This window comes from Eucyclogobius newberryi, unplaced genomic scaffold, assembly GCF_026437365.1.
Source record: "Eucyclogobius newberryi isolate DKJ021-1_F unplaced genomic scaffold, fEucNew1.0.hap1 SCAF_22, whole genome shotgun sequence".
Taxonomy (NCBI): domain Eukaryota; kingdom Metazoa; phylum Chordata; class Actinopteri; order Gobiiformes; family Gobiidae; genus Eucyclogobius; species Eucyclogobius newberryi.
The window spans coordinates 21,893,314-21,910,007 of NW_027315857.1; the positions used below are offsets into that span (position 1 = coordinate 21,893,314).

Genomic DNA, 16,694 nt, shown 5'->3' on the forward strand with positions numbered 1-16,694 from the left:
AATGTATAAAAAACACTTAGATTTGCAGTATAAATACACTGTAATGAACTCTATTATAAAGGGTAAAGTTCAGTAACGACAGAGATTAAAGATTAAACCAGTGTTGAAGGTGAAATACATATAACTGCTGAAAAGTGAAAGTAAAATATGTTTTATTGCTATTTTAACTACATATTCTGTTCTATTGGTTTCATGTGTTTTCATGTGTTTTGTGTTGAACAGGGAACTCATGAAAAGAGTTTCTCTCATTGAGTTCATCCTGTATTAAAATGTTCGTAGTCAAGGAAAGTTTCATATTTAATGTACAACAGTGGCACATGCAGGAAACAAGACGCTCATAAAGTTAATAATTAATCAACATTTTTCATTTAGTTACAATGGTAGAAACCCACAAATGTTACTTTTGAATTAAAGTATTTATACCTGATGGTATTACTGTGTGGTATAAATACTGCAGTACTGAATAAGCTTCTTGAGTAATCTTGATGTTACTGGAGTCACATGATAAACAGTGGGCGTGGCTCATGAGGTGCAGTCGATTGTGAGCTGTGGTTTTGAAGCTGCTTTTTACCGGAGGAAAAAGGACCTAAAATAAAAGGTATGTTGCCGTTTGTGTTGATTTAGTTTAGTGTTTATTTCACAAAGAGAGAAGAGTCAGTGAAGATACTGTGTGTTTCTGTCACAATAATGTTTGACAAAATGACATGAAAACACACAAAAAACTTCAAAATGAAAAAGAAATCATGTTAAATGTGTTAGAAATGCTTAAGATTTAGGTTAATTTATACAAGTTTCATGTGAGAGGATTCATGCATCATTTACTGTTCAAATGGGATAAAATAATATGTTTTTAAACATGTTCGTTAAGATAAGATAAAGTATAAGTTTGAGTGAGTTAGATTAGATTTACTCAGACATTCTTGGCCGTGTGCAAATGCATCTGTGACTGGTTTTGTCCCAGGTTTTCTCTCTTTATGGCTCTGGAAAAGCAGCTCGTCTCTTGCCATTTGGTTTCTTCTGATTCTCCTGTGTCAAAGTAAGTGCTGACTTGTGATGTTTTTTAGATCATAAAAATCTGCTGATGTTAATGATTTGATGTGGCTGTTAAAGTTCAAGTCTGAGTCCATTATTACCCCCAGATTTCTAACTTGATTTGTTGGTTTTAGAGCGAGACTCTGGAGGTGACCGCTAACACTTTCTCTTTGTTTCTGTGACAAAAACGATGATTTCAGTCTTGTCTGAGTTCAGCTGGAGAAAGTTGTTTTGCTCCACAAACTGATCTGTTGGATGCAGTGACAGAGTGAATCCACTGGTCCATATTCACCTGCCGACAGTGAAACATAGATCTGACTCGTCTGCTTCATTGTGATAGGACACATTTTCACTGCGTATTATCCGACCTAACGGCAGCATGTAGAGGTTGAACAGAAGGGGACCCAGGACTGACCCTTGGGGCACTCCACAGGTCAGGGTCATGTGGTCTGAGACACAGCTGCCAATTTCAACAAAGTACTTCCTGTCTTCCAGATAGGACCTTAACCAGTTTAGGGCAGTGCCAGTGATGCCCACCCAGTCCTCTAGTCTCTGTAAGAGGATCCCATGATCGACAGTGTCAAAAGCAGCACTCAGATCTAACAGAATTAAGACTGAGGCTTTGCCCGTGTCAGTGTTCAGGCGGATGTCATTTGTCACCTTGACAAGAGCAGTCTCAGTGCTGTGATGAGGTCTAAAACCTGACTGAAAAACATCAAATGAGTTCAGAAATGAGTAAAAAAACAAATCCAGAAATTACATTGTATGATTTTGAAATTATGAATTTGTATGTTATTGCTGCAAATAAGTATTTGAATCACTGAGAAACTCAATATTAATATTTGGTACAGAAGCCTCTGTTTACAGTTACAGAGGTCAAAGGTTTCCTGTAGTTCTTGACCAGGTTTGCACACGCTGCAGCAGTGAGTTTGGCCACTCCCCCACACAGATCTTCTCTAGATCTATCAGGTTTCGGGGTTTCGCTGAGCAACAAAGAGTTTCAACTCCCTCAAAAGATTTTCTATTGGATTTAGGTCTGGAGACTGGCTCGGCCACTCTTCTTACAGAGCCACTCCTCGGTTCTCCTGGCTGTGTGCTTCAGGTTATTGTCATGTTGGAAGACCCATTCATGACCCATCTTCAAGCTCTGATTGAGGGAAGAAGGTTGTTGCCCAAAATCTCACAATACATGGCCCAAATTATTCTCTCTTAATACAGAGCAGTTCTGTCCCCTGTGCAGAAAAGCCCCCTAAAGCATGAGGACCCCCATGCTTCACAGAAGGGATGGTGTTCTTGGGACGGTCCTCCTCCTTATTCTTCCTCCAAACACGACGAGTGGATTTTATACCAACAAGTTCTATTTTGCTCTCATCTGACCACATGACTTTCTCCCATGACTCCTCTGGATCATCCAGAGGGTCATTGGGAAACTTCAGATGGTGCTGGACATGTGCTGAAGCAGGGGAACCTTCTGTGCGATGCATGATTTTAAACCATGACGGCGTGGTGTATTACCTTTGAAACTGTGGTCCCAGGTCTCTTCAGGTCGTTGACCCGCTCCTCCAGTTTAGTTCTGGGCTGATTCCTCACCTTTTTATCATCAGTGAGACCCCACGAGGTGAGTTCTTGCATGAAGCCTCAGTCTGAGGGAGATTGACAGTCATCTTTAGCCTCTTCCATTTTCTAACAATTGCAGTTGATCTTTTTTACCCAAGCTGCTTGTCAATTGCCCCGTTGCCCTTTCCAGTCTTGTGGAGGTCTACAATTTCGTCTCTGATGTCTTTTGACAGCTCTTTGGTCTTAACCATGCAGAAAATTACAAACATGGTCTTGATTTGGTTTCAATGTGCTTTCGTCTCAGTCTTGTCTCGATCTCGACACTCAGCCTCAGTCTTGGTCTCGTGGTATGGGCTATGTCTCTTTTAGTCTGGTCCAGACTCTAACACTGCTTTTTAAAAACACTCCAGTGCAAGGTCAAGGGTCGCTAAGGTTTAATCTGATTAGTTTCAAGACACATTGCTGCCATTCATTGCTGTTAACATTTCCCTGACAATATGTCTATTTTGATTTCCTCAGGTCAGTACACAATGATCGCTCCGTCTCAGCCAATCATAGCGTCCGTTGGCAGTGATGTCACTCTGCCCTGTGAGTTGGACCCCGTTAAAGACCTCAGGGACTTGGTGGTGGAGTGGGCGCGGCAAGACCTGACTCCACGTTACATCCACATCCTGCGTGACGGCCTGGCCCTCATGTTGGACCAGAACTCCCTGTACCTGGGCCGCACAGCTCTGTCCGAGAGCCGGCTGCAGAAGGGGGACATGTCCCTGAGTCTGACCCGAGTGAAGTCCAGCGACGGAGGGACGTACCAGTGCTTCATCCCCCAGATGAACACCAGAGCAGAGGTCACTCTGCTGGTCGGTGAGTGCTGTTTGTGTGTTTTTCTCCCAGTTGAACTCTTCCCTTCTCTCGCTCTTTGCTCTTTGACTGTTCCTGTCTCCAGTGTCCGTGGCCCCTGTCTCGTTGAGCCTGACCAAAGAGCGCTCGGGGTCTCCCGTGCTGAGGTGTGAGTCCAGGGGCTGGTACCCGGAGCCGGAGCTGGAGTGGCTGGACTCCGAGGGGACGGTTCTGCTCAGGACTGAGGCTCAGAGAGGAGCGAGTGACGAGCTGTTCAGTGTGAGCAGCAGACTGAGTGTGGAGCAGAGGCTCGGGAACACGTTGACCTGCAGAGTGAAGCAGCAGGAGAGCGGCCAGAGCAGGGAGGCTCAGCTCAGACTCACAGGTGAGGCCCAGAAACACACTTGTTCATAACTTCTGTCACATCTTATTCATTTCATTTATTGATTTGCTCTTCAACATAAACAGGTTCATGGTATTTACAGACAAAGTAATGTAGAAAGAAATAGAAAGTCTACAAATACATTTTATCTTGTTACTTGTGAGTGTTGATGAATGTCTCAAGCCCAAACGTGTGACAATCGTCCACAATGATTCTTGAACGTTCTCTCTGAACATTTAAAACGTGATATAAAACCAATGCTTTTCAGACTAAATATATTGTTGTCAAATCTTTCAGCTCTAGTAAAGTTTGTCATGTTACGTTGTGTTGTTGTGTCCAGATGAGTTCCTGGAGGCCTGCTCCTCCTGCGCTGTGGCCTGGCTCCTCTTTGCTTTGGGGCTGTGTCTCGTTGCTGCTGCTGCTGTTTCCTTTGTCGTCTGGAAGTTCAAAATCAACAGTAAGTTCTGATTTACTCTTCACTTTACGGTTATACGGTTTTATTGTAGTTTTCAGTAAAATGCTGATGTTTAAACTTCTGGACTCTCTGCACAGAAACCAAGACTCTTACAACAAGAAACAAACCTGAAGATTGTGAAGAAGTTTTGCCTCTGATGAAGCAGAAAGAGAAAAGTCACAGTGAAGACCAAAAAGTGACTGAACTTCAGGAGGATTTAGATCAGATTATAGAAGAGTTACAAGCTGCTGCAAGTTTGAGTGAAGAACTACAAGGAACAAAGAATGTTCTAACAAAGATCAAAGAAAAACTAGTAGAATATAATCACGATCTCGACAAAAAGATCAACCGTAAGGAGAAAGAGAGAAAAAAAAATTATCGCATGAAAGTGAAGACACTTAAGACTCAAATTGAAGAGTTTACAGACTTTATCACAGACGTTGACACAGAAATGTCTAAAATCGATAAGATTGTTCACAAAACCATGGAGAAGAAAGGGAAGCTGGAGAGGGACAAGAAGGAGAAGGAAAAACAGGTGCAAAAAGAGAAGAGACGTCTGGAGACAGCAGCTCCACCTGAGACGGAGCGAGTGGTCGTGACGGACGAAAGAAAAGGAAACGACCAAGAAACAGATGAAAGTCAAATGAAAGCGACTGAGGCCAAAGAAGAGAAGAAGAAAACACTGGAGGTCAGAGGTCACGACGACAGAACCACAGGGTTTAATGATGGAGAACTTCATGAGGAAATGTCTGCAAACACTCAGGGGCCGACGGAGGCTCCGCCTCCGGAGGCTCCGCCTCAGGGGCCAACGGAGGCCCCTCCACAGGAGCCGACGGAGGCTCCGCCTCAGGAGCCAACGGAGGCTCCGCCTCAGGAGCCGACGGAGGCTCCGCCCCGCCACAGGAGGAGGAAGCAGGAGAAACAGGATCCACAACTGCAGCTGAACAAGGCAAGAAAAGAAAAGGACAAACACAAACAAAAGATAAACGTGCATCATCGAAGCAAAAAACATTTTTCAAGTTCCATCATAATTTACAACAATAATGATTAAAGTCTAAGTGAATATATACTAAACTATGGGAATCTTTACATACACAACACTAATATTAAAAAATTATAATAATGCTAGTAATAATAATAACAATAATAATAATGTCTCAGTAAATATGTGTCAATCATGTTTAATGTTGGACTTGATGTAAAACAATTCAAGAATCCTTCACTAACGATTCTCTAACTGTGAAATGGGATTGAACTGAAATAATAATGTTTTTGTACCAAATGACAAATATAGAGAACTTTTGTGTTTTAATTCTTATCTTGTAAATGTACAACTGTTAGTTTTATATATTGTATTTGTTTATTCAATGAGTTCAATAAGTGACATTATAAGATGGTGAATAAATGCTTTTTTAACTCTTTGTTTTATGTATTTATTTGACAATAAAAAGGTTTAAGGTTTTGGTGCTAGTTATCGTTTCATTAATTGCAATAAAATTAATTATTGGCATTATAAAAGAGAAAGAAATGAAATTATTTTTGGAGGTTTGAAATGATTTTTTTGTTACTTAAACTTAGTTAATAGCATAGAATGTTTAGAATATTTAAATTGTGTGCAATGATGCCATCTGGTGTTGAAATGTAAATCCACAAGTAAAACTTGTACAACTTGTAAGATATATAATAACTGTTTCATTTGGAAAAAAAAGTAAAAGTTGATGTTTATCTTGATGAAACTTTAGCCCTTTGTCCTGGTGTTTTGACCTGGAGAACAACACCACAGATATGATCACGTCTGACAATAGTTTCATTATTTAGTTTATGAATGACATGAAACAGGATTACACTTGTTATAACATATTTATCTTTATTACAACCAGCAAATAATGTACATTATTCTCTCCCACAAAGTCATAGGCAAAACTGAGCCTGTTTTTTTGGATTTCTTGGACAAACTATTGAAGATGGAAATATATGTTAGAAAAGAGCAGATTGGTCCATTCTAAAACGAGAATGGAACAAAAACTGAAAACAACAAAAACAAACTGTTCATTGAATGAGTCCATCATATTAAAGATGTTTTTTATGACAGTCAAAAGGTTCATCATAAATAATAATTAATGGACTGGTCTGTGCATGGTTTAACTCTGTATCATTGTGTTTAAATTTCCCCTAATGCTAAATCTGATTAATCAACATGTTTTTCAGTTAATTGTTTTCTAAAAGTGGGACAGTTTGGGCCATTGAGGTGGGTCTAACACAAGGTACAAAAATGTAGAATGTCTCCATGAATGTGCTGAAAATGAACAGCAGCTCAAACCAAACAGAAAGTACCACCAAGTATTTCTTTGTATCTGTACTTACTGAGTACTTTTCCCACCGCTGATCCCAGACAACGTGAGAGTGAGACGAAGGAAGTCAAGTTAGCGTCATTTTCACAGACTCAGACTTCCGGGGTCAATGGTTCCTAAACACTAAAGTCTTTACAGATCATTCACATGCCAAACTCATATTTACACTGCCAAGAGACTTCAACCTCGTTTTTATAAATCAGATGTGTATTTTGTGTGCAGAGAATTCCACTGCTCTGAATGTGCAGCCGAGCGCTTAGGGACCGTCATCAAAAAGCAGAACCAAAAATGGAAAAGTTTTATAGCTGGAATGGAACATTAAATAGAGTGATACAATTTGAATAACACAATAAATACAACACGATGGACACCACAGCAACCTTTATTGTTCCATATGAAGCTTTATTTATGGAATATGATGTAATATGAAAATTAATCTTCAATAGCTTTTTAAATATTTGATGTAAAGTCACCACAGTCACAGCACTTATCAAAAATGGTAATATCTAGCTACTACAACCTTTATTTTAACCATCAGAAACTTAATACATGTTTTCATGATAAAATATGATGAAATATGCCAATTCAACTTCAATAAATGTATTATTATTGGATATAGGGTCCTATTTTATCATTAAAACATGTAGTATGCTTCTGATGGGTAAAATAAAGGTTGTAGTAGATATATATTGTCATTATTGATAAGTGCTGTGAATTTGGTGACTACATTAAATAATAAAAAAGCTATTGAAGATTCTATTTTCAAGTTTAATCATATTTCATAAATAAAACACCAATAAAGCTTCATATGGAAAGTGGAGGAGTTCAATTATCTCGGGGTCTTGTTCACGAGTGAGGGAAGGATGGAGCGTGAGATCGACAGGCGGATCGGTGCAGCGGCTGCAGTGATGCAGTCGCTGCATCGACTGTTGTGGTAAAGAGGGAGCTGAGCCGAAAGGCAAAGCTCTCTATTTACCGGTCGGTCTACGTTCCTACCCTCACCTATGGTCATGAGCTTTGGGTAGTGACCGAAAGAACAAGATCGCGGATACAAGCGGTCGAAATGAGTTTCCTCCGCCGTGTGGCTGGGCGCTCCCTTAGAGATAAGGTGAGGAGCTCGGCCACACGGGGGGAGCTCGGAGTAGAGCCGCTGCTCCTCCACGTCGAGAGGAGCCAGCTGAGGTGGCTCGGGCATCTGTTCCGGATGCCTCCTGGGCGCCTCCCTCGGGAGGTGTTTCAGGCATGTCCCACCGGGAAGAGGCCCCGGGGAAGACCCAGGACACGCTGGAGAGACTATGTCTCTCGGCTGGCCTGGGAACGCCTCGGGATCCCCCCGGAGGAGTTAGAGGAAGTGTCTGGGGAGTAGGAAGTCTGGGAGTCCCTGCTCAGACTGCTGCCCCCGTGACCCGGCCCCGGATAAAGCGGCAGAAGATGGATGGATGGATGGAAAAAATAAAGTTGCTGTAAATATGAGCATGTGCATTATCTGTAAAGACTTTAATGTTTAGGAGCCATTGAACCCGGAAGTCCGACTCTGTGAATCTGAAGTTAAAGGTGGAATGGACGATTTTTTTCAGCAATTTTTTTTATCATATTTCCTCATGGCGTGGATAAATCATTTGTCCTGCCACGTATCAATCATAAAACGCACCTACCGCTCACCTGCAGCCGTGTCAGGCTCTTCCCCACGTTTCCGCGTGCCTAAGCGCATGGATCTATCATAATATAGTTCCCTCAGTGTACGGGGCAAAATGAAGACGGAGAAAGACAGTTCGAGCTGACGCAGAAGTGGACAGAAATCTACGAGAGACGAGAGATGCGATGCGCTCCGTTGCCCTAATAAACAAACGCACGTGTGTGATGTATCAGTCCGCACGGGGGAGTGCGCATGCGCACTTCCGCCTGCGTTCCCAAATCGCCGAAAAATCGTCCATACCACCTTTAACTTGTCTGAACTGGGAGAGTCGAGGCGCAGCTCGTCCTGCTCCAGGAAACGTGCCAACTTTACTCTGACCCGAACATATAATCGTGTCCAATAAAAGGTAATTTTACGACTTTCTAATCTTGAGACGATCCTTTGTCTCGTGTCTTTATCTTCAGTGCGCGAGGCTCAAACGTGCGCGTTTCATCCACGTTTGCGCCATAATAAATGATATGTCACCTGTTATTTACTGTTGGCATGGCAACTGCATCTATACGTTACTGACAGATGTTGTTTTAGTCGCGTTAATGCCGTGTGTTGTTCTAAGACGGGTTTTAATCGTGTTTTTAGCCTGTGCGCTTTACTTTCAGTTTCGTTTTGAGTCAGTGACGCGCCCTAAAAACTTACAACAGAAATGACTAATAACACGAGTCATGTGATGATAATCAATGCAGCAAAAAAGCATTAGAAAAGTGATTAATAATGTGTTTATAATGAGAAAAAGCTCACGTGATGAGTTCATTTCAGTGATTTGACTGTTTTTTCCTCAGATTTTCAGCATGTTCCTGCTGCATTTGTCCCTCTTCACACTCATGCAGGCTCACTTCTGCTGGAGTAAGTACAGAACATGGATTCTGTCTGTCAAAAACACTGAAACAATAGTAGATTATAACGTTTTTTCTTTTCCTTAAGCCACTTGAAATCTTGGTCATAGGTTTTAGAGAGAACTGTTACTGTAAGTATTTGGGGAAATAATTTTTAAGGGAAAAAAAATAAAGCACAAAAATAGTTTTTATTTTTTTATTTTCTACTATTTATTGTTTTTGAAACACACAACAACAAAAATGACATAACACAAAATGACCTATTTAAAGGTTGAGGGAAGAAAATTAAATAATGAGAGGAAAAAAAATATTTATATATACATCGATGTACAAATTTAGGTTCACTTATGCATACATACATTTTCTCTTATGCTTATATTAGAGTAATAAATACAAATAAAAAAAACAAATAATATGAATAAAAAAAAATTAAAATAAAAGAGAAAATAAAAGAATGAAAAAAGAGGGGTAGGGCTGAGTAGGACATCGCGAATTCAAGATATGTAAGGGATAGGGATTAGCAGAAAGTGAACTAGGTTGCATCTAATCGAAAAAAAAGGGGTTAAAGCATCTTATGGCAAGAAGTATGAGTCCCATTTTGTCCACTGCTTGTTGAATTCGTCCATTTTCAAGTTGAGTCTGGCGGTTATTTTTTTCCATGTTGCGTATGTCAGTTATAAATGTCCGTCCAGTCCTTCACCGTCAGGGCAGCTTGGGTCATCCACTTTTTTGTTATTGCCTTCTTCCCGGCGGCCAAAAGTATGTTCCATAGATATCCATCCATTATGTTCATGGCAGGAGTTTTGAGACCAAAATACATTATTCCAAATTTGAGTGGGATAGGGGTGTCAAAAATAGTCTGTATTGCTTTGTTAATTTGTGAAACCTTTTGTCACTTTTTTGACAAATAAAAACCCAAACTGATATTGTTACACTGTGAATATGTTACTCAAGTAGTAATAGTACGTCTGAAAACAAAGTACAATTTTATAATAAAAAATAAATAAAAATGAGTTGGTAGATATTTTTTAGTCAATCGTAATTGTGCAATATTCTCCGTCCATATTGCTGCTGTAAATAAGAGTTTACTTTTGCCACTATTATTATTTTTCTTAATTTTTATTTTATTTTTGTCTTTCTATTCCTCATAAGAGGTTTTTGTCTATAGGAGTTTTGTTTACAAGAGCTTTTCTATTGAGAGTGTTTTTTTTTGTTTTTTTTTTAAAGCTTTCTATAAGTCATCTGTTCTTTTACTTCCGTATCTACTTGTGTTGCAACGTCAAAATTTCCCCATTGTGTGGACATAAGGCTTATCTTATCTTATTTTTATACTAAACATCCAAAAGGAATATTCACAAACGTCAAATAGAGGATTCATTTAAGATAAGATAAGAATCCTTTATTGTCCCACATGGGGAAATTTCATTGGTGCAACGCAGGTAGATACAGAGGTAGATACAGAAGAACAGATCACTTATAGGAAGTCTGAAAAACACTTTCAGTAGAAGATGTTACGACCACCTGGCTCAACGGCAGCCAAACAAAGAGGGGAGTCCACACAGCACTTACAATAATTAATATTATCGTTTATTATAAATAATCAGGCCCTGACAAAAGAAACTAAGTATCAGTGTAGATGGCAACTAACTAAGTGTACTGTGTTATGTATCGTTGCAATGAAAATGTGCAAAGCACAGCAACCAGTCGCAGAGAGAGAGAGAGAGAGAGAGAGAGAGAGAGAGAGAGAGAGAGAGAGAGAGAGAGAGAGAGAGAGAGAGAGAGAGAGAGAGAGAGAGAGAGAGAGAGAGAGAGAGAGAGAGAGAGAGAGAGAGAGAGAGAGAGAGAGAGAGAGAGAGAGAGAGAGAGAGAGAGAGAGAGAGAGAGAGAGAGAGAGAGAGAGAGAGGTTCGTAACAAAGATCTCCTATGGACAAAAACTCCCATAGACAAATAAATGAATAAATAAATACCATTGCATGTGATCACGACAGTAATTGCACATGAATATGTGTCACGACAGCACATAGATTGCACATGAATTTCACAGTAATTGCACATATGACGGAATTGCACATCAGTATTAGGTTAGGTCAGTATTGCGAGTGTTCAGGACTAACAGTGTTTGTTATAAAGTCTGACAGCAGCAGGAAGGAAAGACCTACGGAACCTTTCCTTCACACATCGAGGGTGGATCAGTCTCTCACTGCTGCTCTCCAGAGTGGACAGAGTGTCCTGCAGGGGACAGAGTGTCCTGCAGGGTACAGAGTGTCCTGCAGGGGGCGGCACTCATGGTCCAGCATAGATGTGAATTTAGCCAGGACCCTTCTGTCCCCCACCTCCTGCACTGAGTCCAGAGCACAGCCCAGGACGGAGCTGGACTTCTTGATGACTCTGTCCAGCCTCTTCCTCTCCCTCTCTGTGATGCTGCTGCTCCAGCAGGCCACACCGTACAGGAGGGCCGATGCCACCACAGAGTCGTAGAAGGTCTTCAGGAGTGGCCCTGTCACTCCAAAAGACCTGAGTCTCCTCAGGAGGTAAAGCCGACTCTGGCTCTTCCTGTACAGTGCGTCTGTGTTATGAGTCCAGTTTGTGGTTCAGATGAACACCAGGTACTTGTATGAGTCACTCTCTCAATGTCCCGTCCCTGGATGTTCACTGGTGAGGGGGCAGTGGGGTGGCGTCTGCGGAAGTCCACCACCATCTCCTTGGTCTTCCCCGCGTTGATGAGGAGGTGGTTCCGCTGACATCAGTCCACAAAGTCCTGCGCCAGTTCCCTGTACTCAGCATCATCGTCCGTGATGAGTCCGATGATGGAAGAGTCATCAGAGAACTTCTGCAGGACACAGCTGTCCGTGTCATGTCTGAAGTCTGCAGTGTAAAGGGTGAAGAGAAAGGGCGCGAGGACAGTGCCCTGGGGCGCCCCCACACTGCAGGTCCGAGTGTCAGACACACAGTTCCGGGCTCTCACAAACTGGGGTCGGTCTGTGAGGTAGTCCAGGATCCACTCTGCCAGGTCATACTCCACACCAGCCGTCTCCAGCTTGTCCCTCAGGAGCAGCGGCTGGATGGTGTTGATCGAAGAACAGGATCCTCACAGAGCTGCCAGGTTTCTCCAGGTGAGAGAGAGAGAGCGGTGCAGCAGGAAGATGACGGCGTCCTCCACTTCGATGCCAGGCCGGTATGCAAACTGCAGCGGGTCCATGGCTGAGCTCACGGTGGAGTGGAGGTGGTCCAGGACCAGCCGCTCCAGTGTCTTCATCAGGTGGGACGTGAGAGCCACCGGCCTGAAGCTGTTGAAGTCTTTGGCGCGCGGTGTCTTGGGCACAGGTACCAGACAGGAGGTCTTCCAGACCTGTGGTACCACCCTCAGCTTCAGGCTCATGTTGAAGACATGCTCCATAACTCCACACAGTTCATCTGCGCAGGACTTAAGGAGCCTGGGGCTGATGCCGTCAGGTCCTGCTGCTTTCCTCACTTTAATCCTCCTCAGCTCACTCCTCAACTGTGCTGCTGTGACAGTCAGTGGTTGGCAGGGGGACCGTGTGCTGGGGGGATGGGTGAGTCCAGGTGAAGTGGGGAGCTGATGGTCCGGGGCAGAGAAGTGAAGAGGAACAGATGCAGGGCATTGTCCAGCTGTGGAAGAGGGAGCATGCAGCTGTGCAGGGGGAGGGGCGGGTGACCGATCAAATCTCAAGAAGTGAGCATTTAAATCATTCACCCACTGTAGATCCCCCTCTGTCTGGGCAGGGGGGATTTTGAAGCCCGAGATGGTTTTCAGGCTCATCCACACTCCCTGAATGTTCTTTTGCTGCAGCTGCTCCTCCATCCTCCTCTTGTAGCCGGCCTCAGCCTGCCTGATCTTCCTCCTCAGCTCCTTCTGCACTGTCCTCAGCTCCTCCTTGTTCCCTGACCTGAAGGCTCTCTTCTTCTCCTTCAGCAGAGCCTTCAGTTCACGGTTAATCCATGGCTTGTTGTTTGGAAAACACCGCACCGTCCGGGAGGGAACAATGTTCTCAAAACAGAAGTTGATGTAGTCCGTGATGCACTCTGTGATGGTGTTGATGTCCTTCCCATGTGGGTCATAAAGCTCAGTCCAGACAGTGGTGCTGAAGCAGTCCCTCAGAGCCTCCTCGCTCTCAGCAGACCACATCCTCACCTCACGGGACACCACAGGCTGCCTGCGCACGATGGGTTCATACACAGGCCTCAGATGTACAAGGTTGTGGTCCGAGCTGCCCAGGGGAGGAAGGGGGGAAGAGGAATAAGCCTCTTTGGTTTTGGCAAAAAACAAGTCCAATGTTCTGTTGTTTCTGGTGGGACAGGTAACATACTGGGTGTATGTTGGTAGAACAGAAGAGGGAGAGAGAGAATTTGTCTTATTCTTTGGCACAAACACATTTACTTTGCTCTTGTCATCATTTATTTTGATTTCCTCAGGTCAGTACACAATGATTGCTCCGTCTCAGCCAATCATAGCGTCCGTTGGCAGTGATGTCACTCTTCCCTGTGAGTTGGACCCCGTTAAAGACCTCAGGGACTTGGTGGTGGAGTGGGCGCGGCAAGACCTGACTCCACGTTACATCCACATCCGGCGCAACGGCCTTGACTTCCTGTTGGACCAGAACTCCCTGTACCTGGGCCGCACAGCTCTGTCCGAGAGCCGGCTGCAGAAGGGGGACATGTCCCTGAGTCTGACCCGAGTGAAGTCCAGCGACGGAGGGACGTACCAGTGCTTCATCCCCCAGATGAACACCAGAGCAGAGGTCACTCTGCTGGTCGGTGAGTGCTGTTTGTGTGTTTTTCTCCCAGTTGAACTCTTCCCTTCTCTCGCTCTTTGCTCTTTGACTGTTCCTGTCTCCAGTGTCCGTGGCCCCTGTCTCGTTGAGCCTGACCAAAGAGCGCTCGGGGTCTCCCGTGCTGAGGTGTGAGTCCAGGGGCTGGTACCCGGAGCCGGAGCTGGAGTGGCTGGACTCAGAGGGGACGGTTCTGCTCAGGACTGAGGCTCAGAGAGGAGCGAGTGACGAGCTGTTCAGTGTGAGCAGCAGACTGAGTGTGGAGCAGAGGCTCGGGAACACGTTGACCTGCAGAGTGAAGCAGCAGGAGAGCGGCCAGAGCAGGGAGGCTCAGCTCAGACTCACAGGTGAGAGGGCCACAGGGAATCGACTCCATCAGACTCTGAGGAAAAGTATTCTACACATGTTTTAGAGCAGTTTAAACAATAGTTCAGACACTTTCCTGTTTCCACTGATCATTTGCATGTGTAAAGTGTTAGTTTTACTGTAGCTTTGAACCCATCAGTCTGTGCACTTTGTTGTACGGTGCAGAGTCAGAATATGGAATGGTTGACATGTTCTGACATGTTCTTTCAGATGAATTCCTGGACTCTTGTCCCTCGTGCTCTTTGGCCTGGATCCTCTTTGCTTTGGGGCTGGTCTTTGCTGCTGCTGTCGCTTTGGTCGTGTGGAAGTTTAAATCCAGCAGTAAGTTCAGTTTTAGTCTTTGCATTATTGTGAGACGCTGCAACAGCCGAAGAACTGTAAGTTTCAGACGTTCTCATAATTATGTTTTGCACACACTCACTCAAAGATTAAATTAAATTAATTTTTGTAATGCCCAAAATCACAACAGTTGCCTCTGAGGGCGACAGTGAAAAACAGATTAAACAATGTCCGTGGGGACGAGGGACGATGTCCCAGAGTCCTCTGTCCTTAGACGTTCCTTCTCAGCCTGGAAAAACTACAGAAAACCTCCTTGGGAAAATGTAGAAACCTGGAGGAGTTCCAGAGTGAAGGAGAGATCTTCAGTAGGAGAACCAGATCTTCAGTAGGAGAACCAGATCTTCAGGAGGAGAACCAGATCTTCAGGAGGAGAACCAGTTCTTCAGGAGGACAACCAGTTTTTCAGGAGGAGAACCAGATCTTCAGGAGGAGAACCAGATCTTCAGGAGGAGAACCAGATCTTCAGGAGGAGAACCAGATCTTCAGGAGGAGAACCAGATCTTCAGAAGGAGAACCAGATCTTCAGAAGGAGAACCAGATCTTCAGGAGGAGAACCAGATCTTCAGAAGGAGAACCAGATCTTCAGAAGGAGAACCAGATCTTCAGGAGGAGAACCAGATCTTCAGGAGGAGAACCAGATCTTCAGGAGGAGAACCAGATCCTCAGGAGGAGAACCAGATCTTCAGGAGGAGAACCAGATCTTCAGGAGGAGAACCAGATCTTCAGGAGGAGAACCAGCTCTTCAGGAGGAGAACCAGATCTTCAGGAGGAGAACCAGATCTTCAGGAGGAGAACCAGATCTTCAGAAGGAGAACCAGATCTTCAGGAGGAGAACCAGATCTTCAGAAGGAGAACCAGATCTTCAGGAGGAGAACCAGCTCTTCAGGAGGAGAACCAGCTCTTCAGGAGGAGAACCAGATCTTCAGGAGGAGAACCAGCTCTTCAGGAGGAGAACCAGATCTTCAGGCAGATGAAGGACCGTCCATACGGGGTAGAGACCGCTTCACCAGGAGCATCTCTCACACGTCCTTGGGGATCGGGGGAAGTGAGGAAAAAAAAGGCAATACTTTGTTATGAATTAATGTCCAAAATATAAAATGAATTAACTATAATATTTACATACTAAATTGAATAAATTAAATACAGTAAATACATTCAGCACCACATACTCTAAAAGTGACACAAAAGTAAAACTGGACAAATATTACTCGTCTCTTTATTTATGCTGCTGTTGACATTAATATGTAAGTTGGGGTGGTATGTTCCAGTGAGTATTTTGAAGTCTGATGCATAATATTCAGTCTGTTTTTTCCCTTTTTCTAGGAAATAAATCTGAAATCATAAACATTGAACTTGGAGAAAAAGAAGAAAGAGAGATCATGATCAAGAACGATGAGACGACAAATGTACTGAAGTTTGAAGAAGTCACTCAGAGGTTTGACCTGAAGGAGTTTGTTCCAGAGCAAAAGGAAAACCTGGAAAATGACCTGTTTTATGTCAATGATGTGATCCACAAACTGACTGAGACAAAAGTCTTCTTAACGAAGCTCAAGGACAAACCTCAGGAAGCGATTCATAATATGAACCGTTTAATAGAGGCAGAAAAGAATAGGCAGATTAGTGCCATGAATAATGTATTATCAATGGGGAAACAAGGGGAAAAAAAGAAACAGAACCTTGAAGCCCTGGAGAAAGAAAAGAAGCAGTATGAAAAAACAATTGAAGATCTTGATAAACAAATGAAGACATTAGAGGAGGTGATTCTGGTGACGGTGCAGAGAAAAGGGGCTATGGAGGGAGAACTTAAACACATGACAAAGCTGATGGAAAAAGAGAAGAAGCATCTGGAAACCGAGCCACAACAGAAGAGAAAGGAAGAGGAAGGAAATGAGAATGTTCAGGACAAAGTTCAGGATCAGCCAGAAGGAGCTCAGTCAGGGACCAGTGAACATGGAACAAACTGGAGTCAACAGAGGACGAGGTAGAGATCCTATGTGATCAGTTTGGAAAAAAGATAAATGTTTCTTGATTTTTAAAAGGGGGCAGTGGACTAGTCACA

The 16,694-nt window shown here is 43.5% G+C and overlaps 1 protein-coding gene across 1 annotated transcript; it reads left to right on the forward strand.

The window, feature by feature from the left end:
• The first annotated feature begins 967 nt into the window (after positions 1-967).
• LOC140372076 (butyrophilin subfamily 3 member A2-like) lies at positions 968-16,639 on the forward strand. Its single transcript, XM_072459355.1, has 5 exons — positions 968-1,036; positions 3,109-3,450; positions 3,533-3,811; positions 4,149-4,265; positions 15,959-16,639. Exons 2-5 carry the CDS (start codon positions 3,120-3,122, stop codon positions 16,618-16,620), a joined length of 1,389 nt encoding a protein of 462 aa, XP_072315456.1. The 5' UTR covers positions 968-1,036; positions 3,109-3,119; the 3' UTR covers positions 16,621-16,639.
• The last annotated feature ends 55 nt before the right edge of the window (positions 16,640-16,694 follow it).

Excerpts from the sequence above, each read along its gene's own strand:
- LOC140372076 (XM_072459355.1), top strand. The coding sequence starts at position 3,120 with ATGATCGCTCCGTCTCAGCCAATCATAGCGTCCGTTGGCAGTGATGTC. Across the intron at positions 3,451-3,532 it reads AGAGGTCACTCTGCTGGTCG|TGTCCGTGGCCCCTGTCTCG; the intron begins GTGAGTGCTGTT and ends TCCTGTCTCCAG. Across the intron at positions 3,812-4,148 it reads GGCTCAGCTCAGACTCACAG|ATGAGTTCCTGGAGGCCTGC; the intron begins GTGAGGCCCAGA and ends TGTTGTGTCCAG.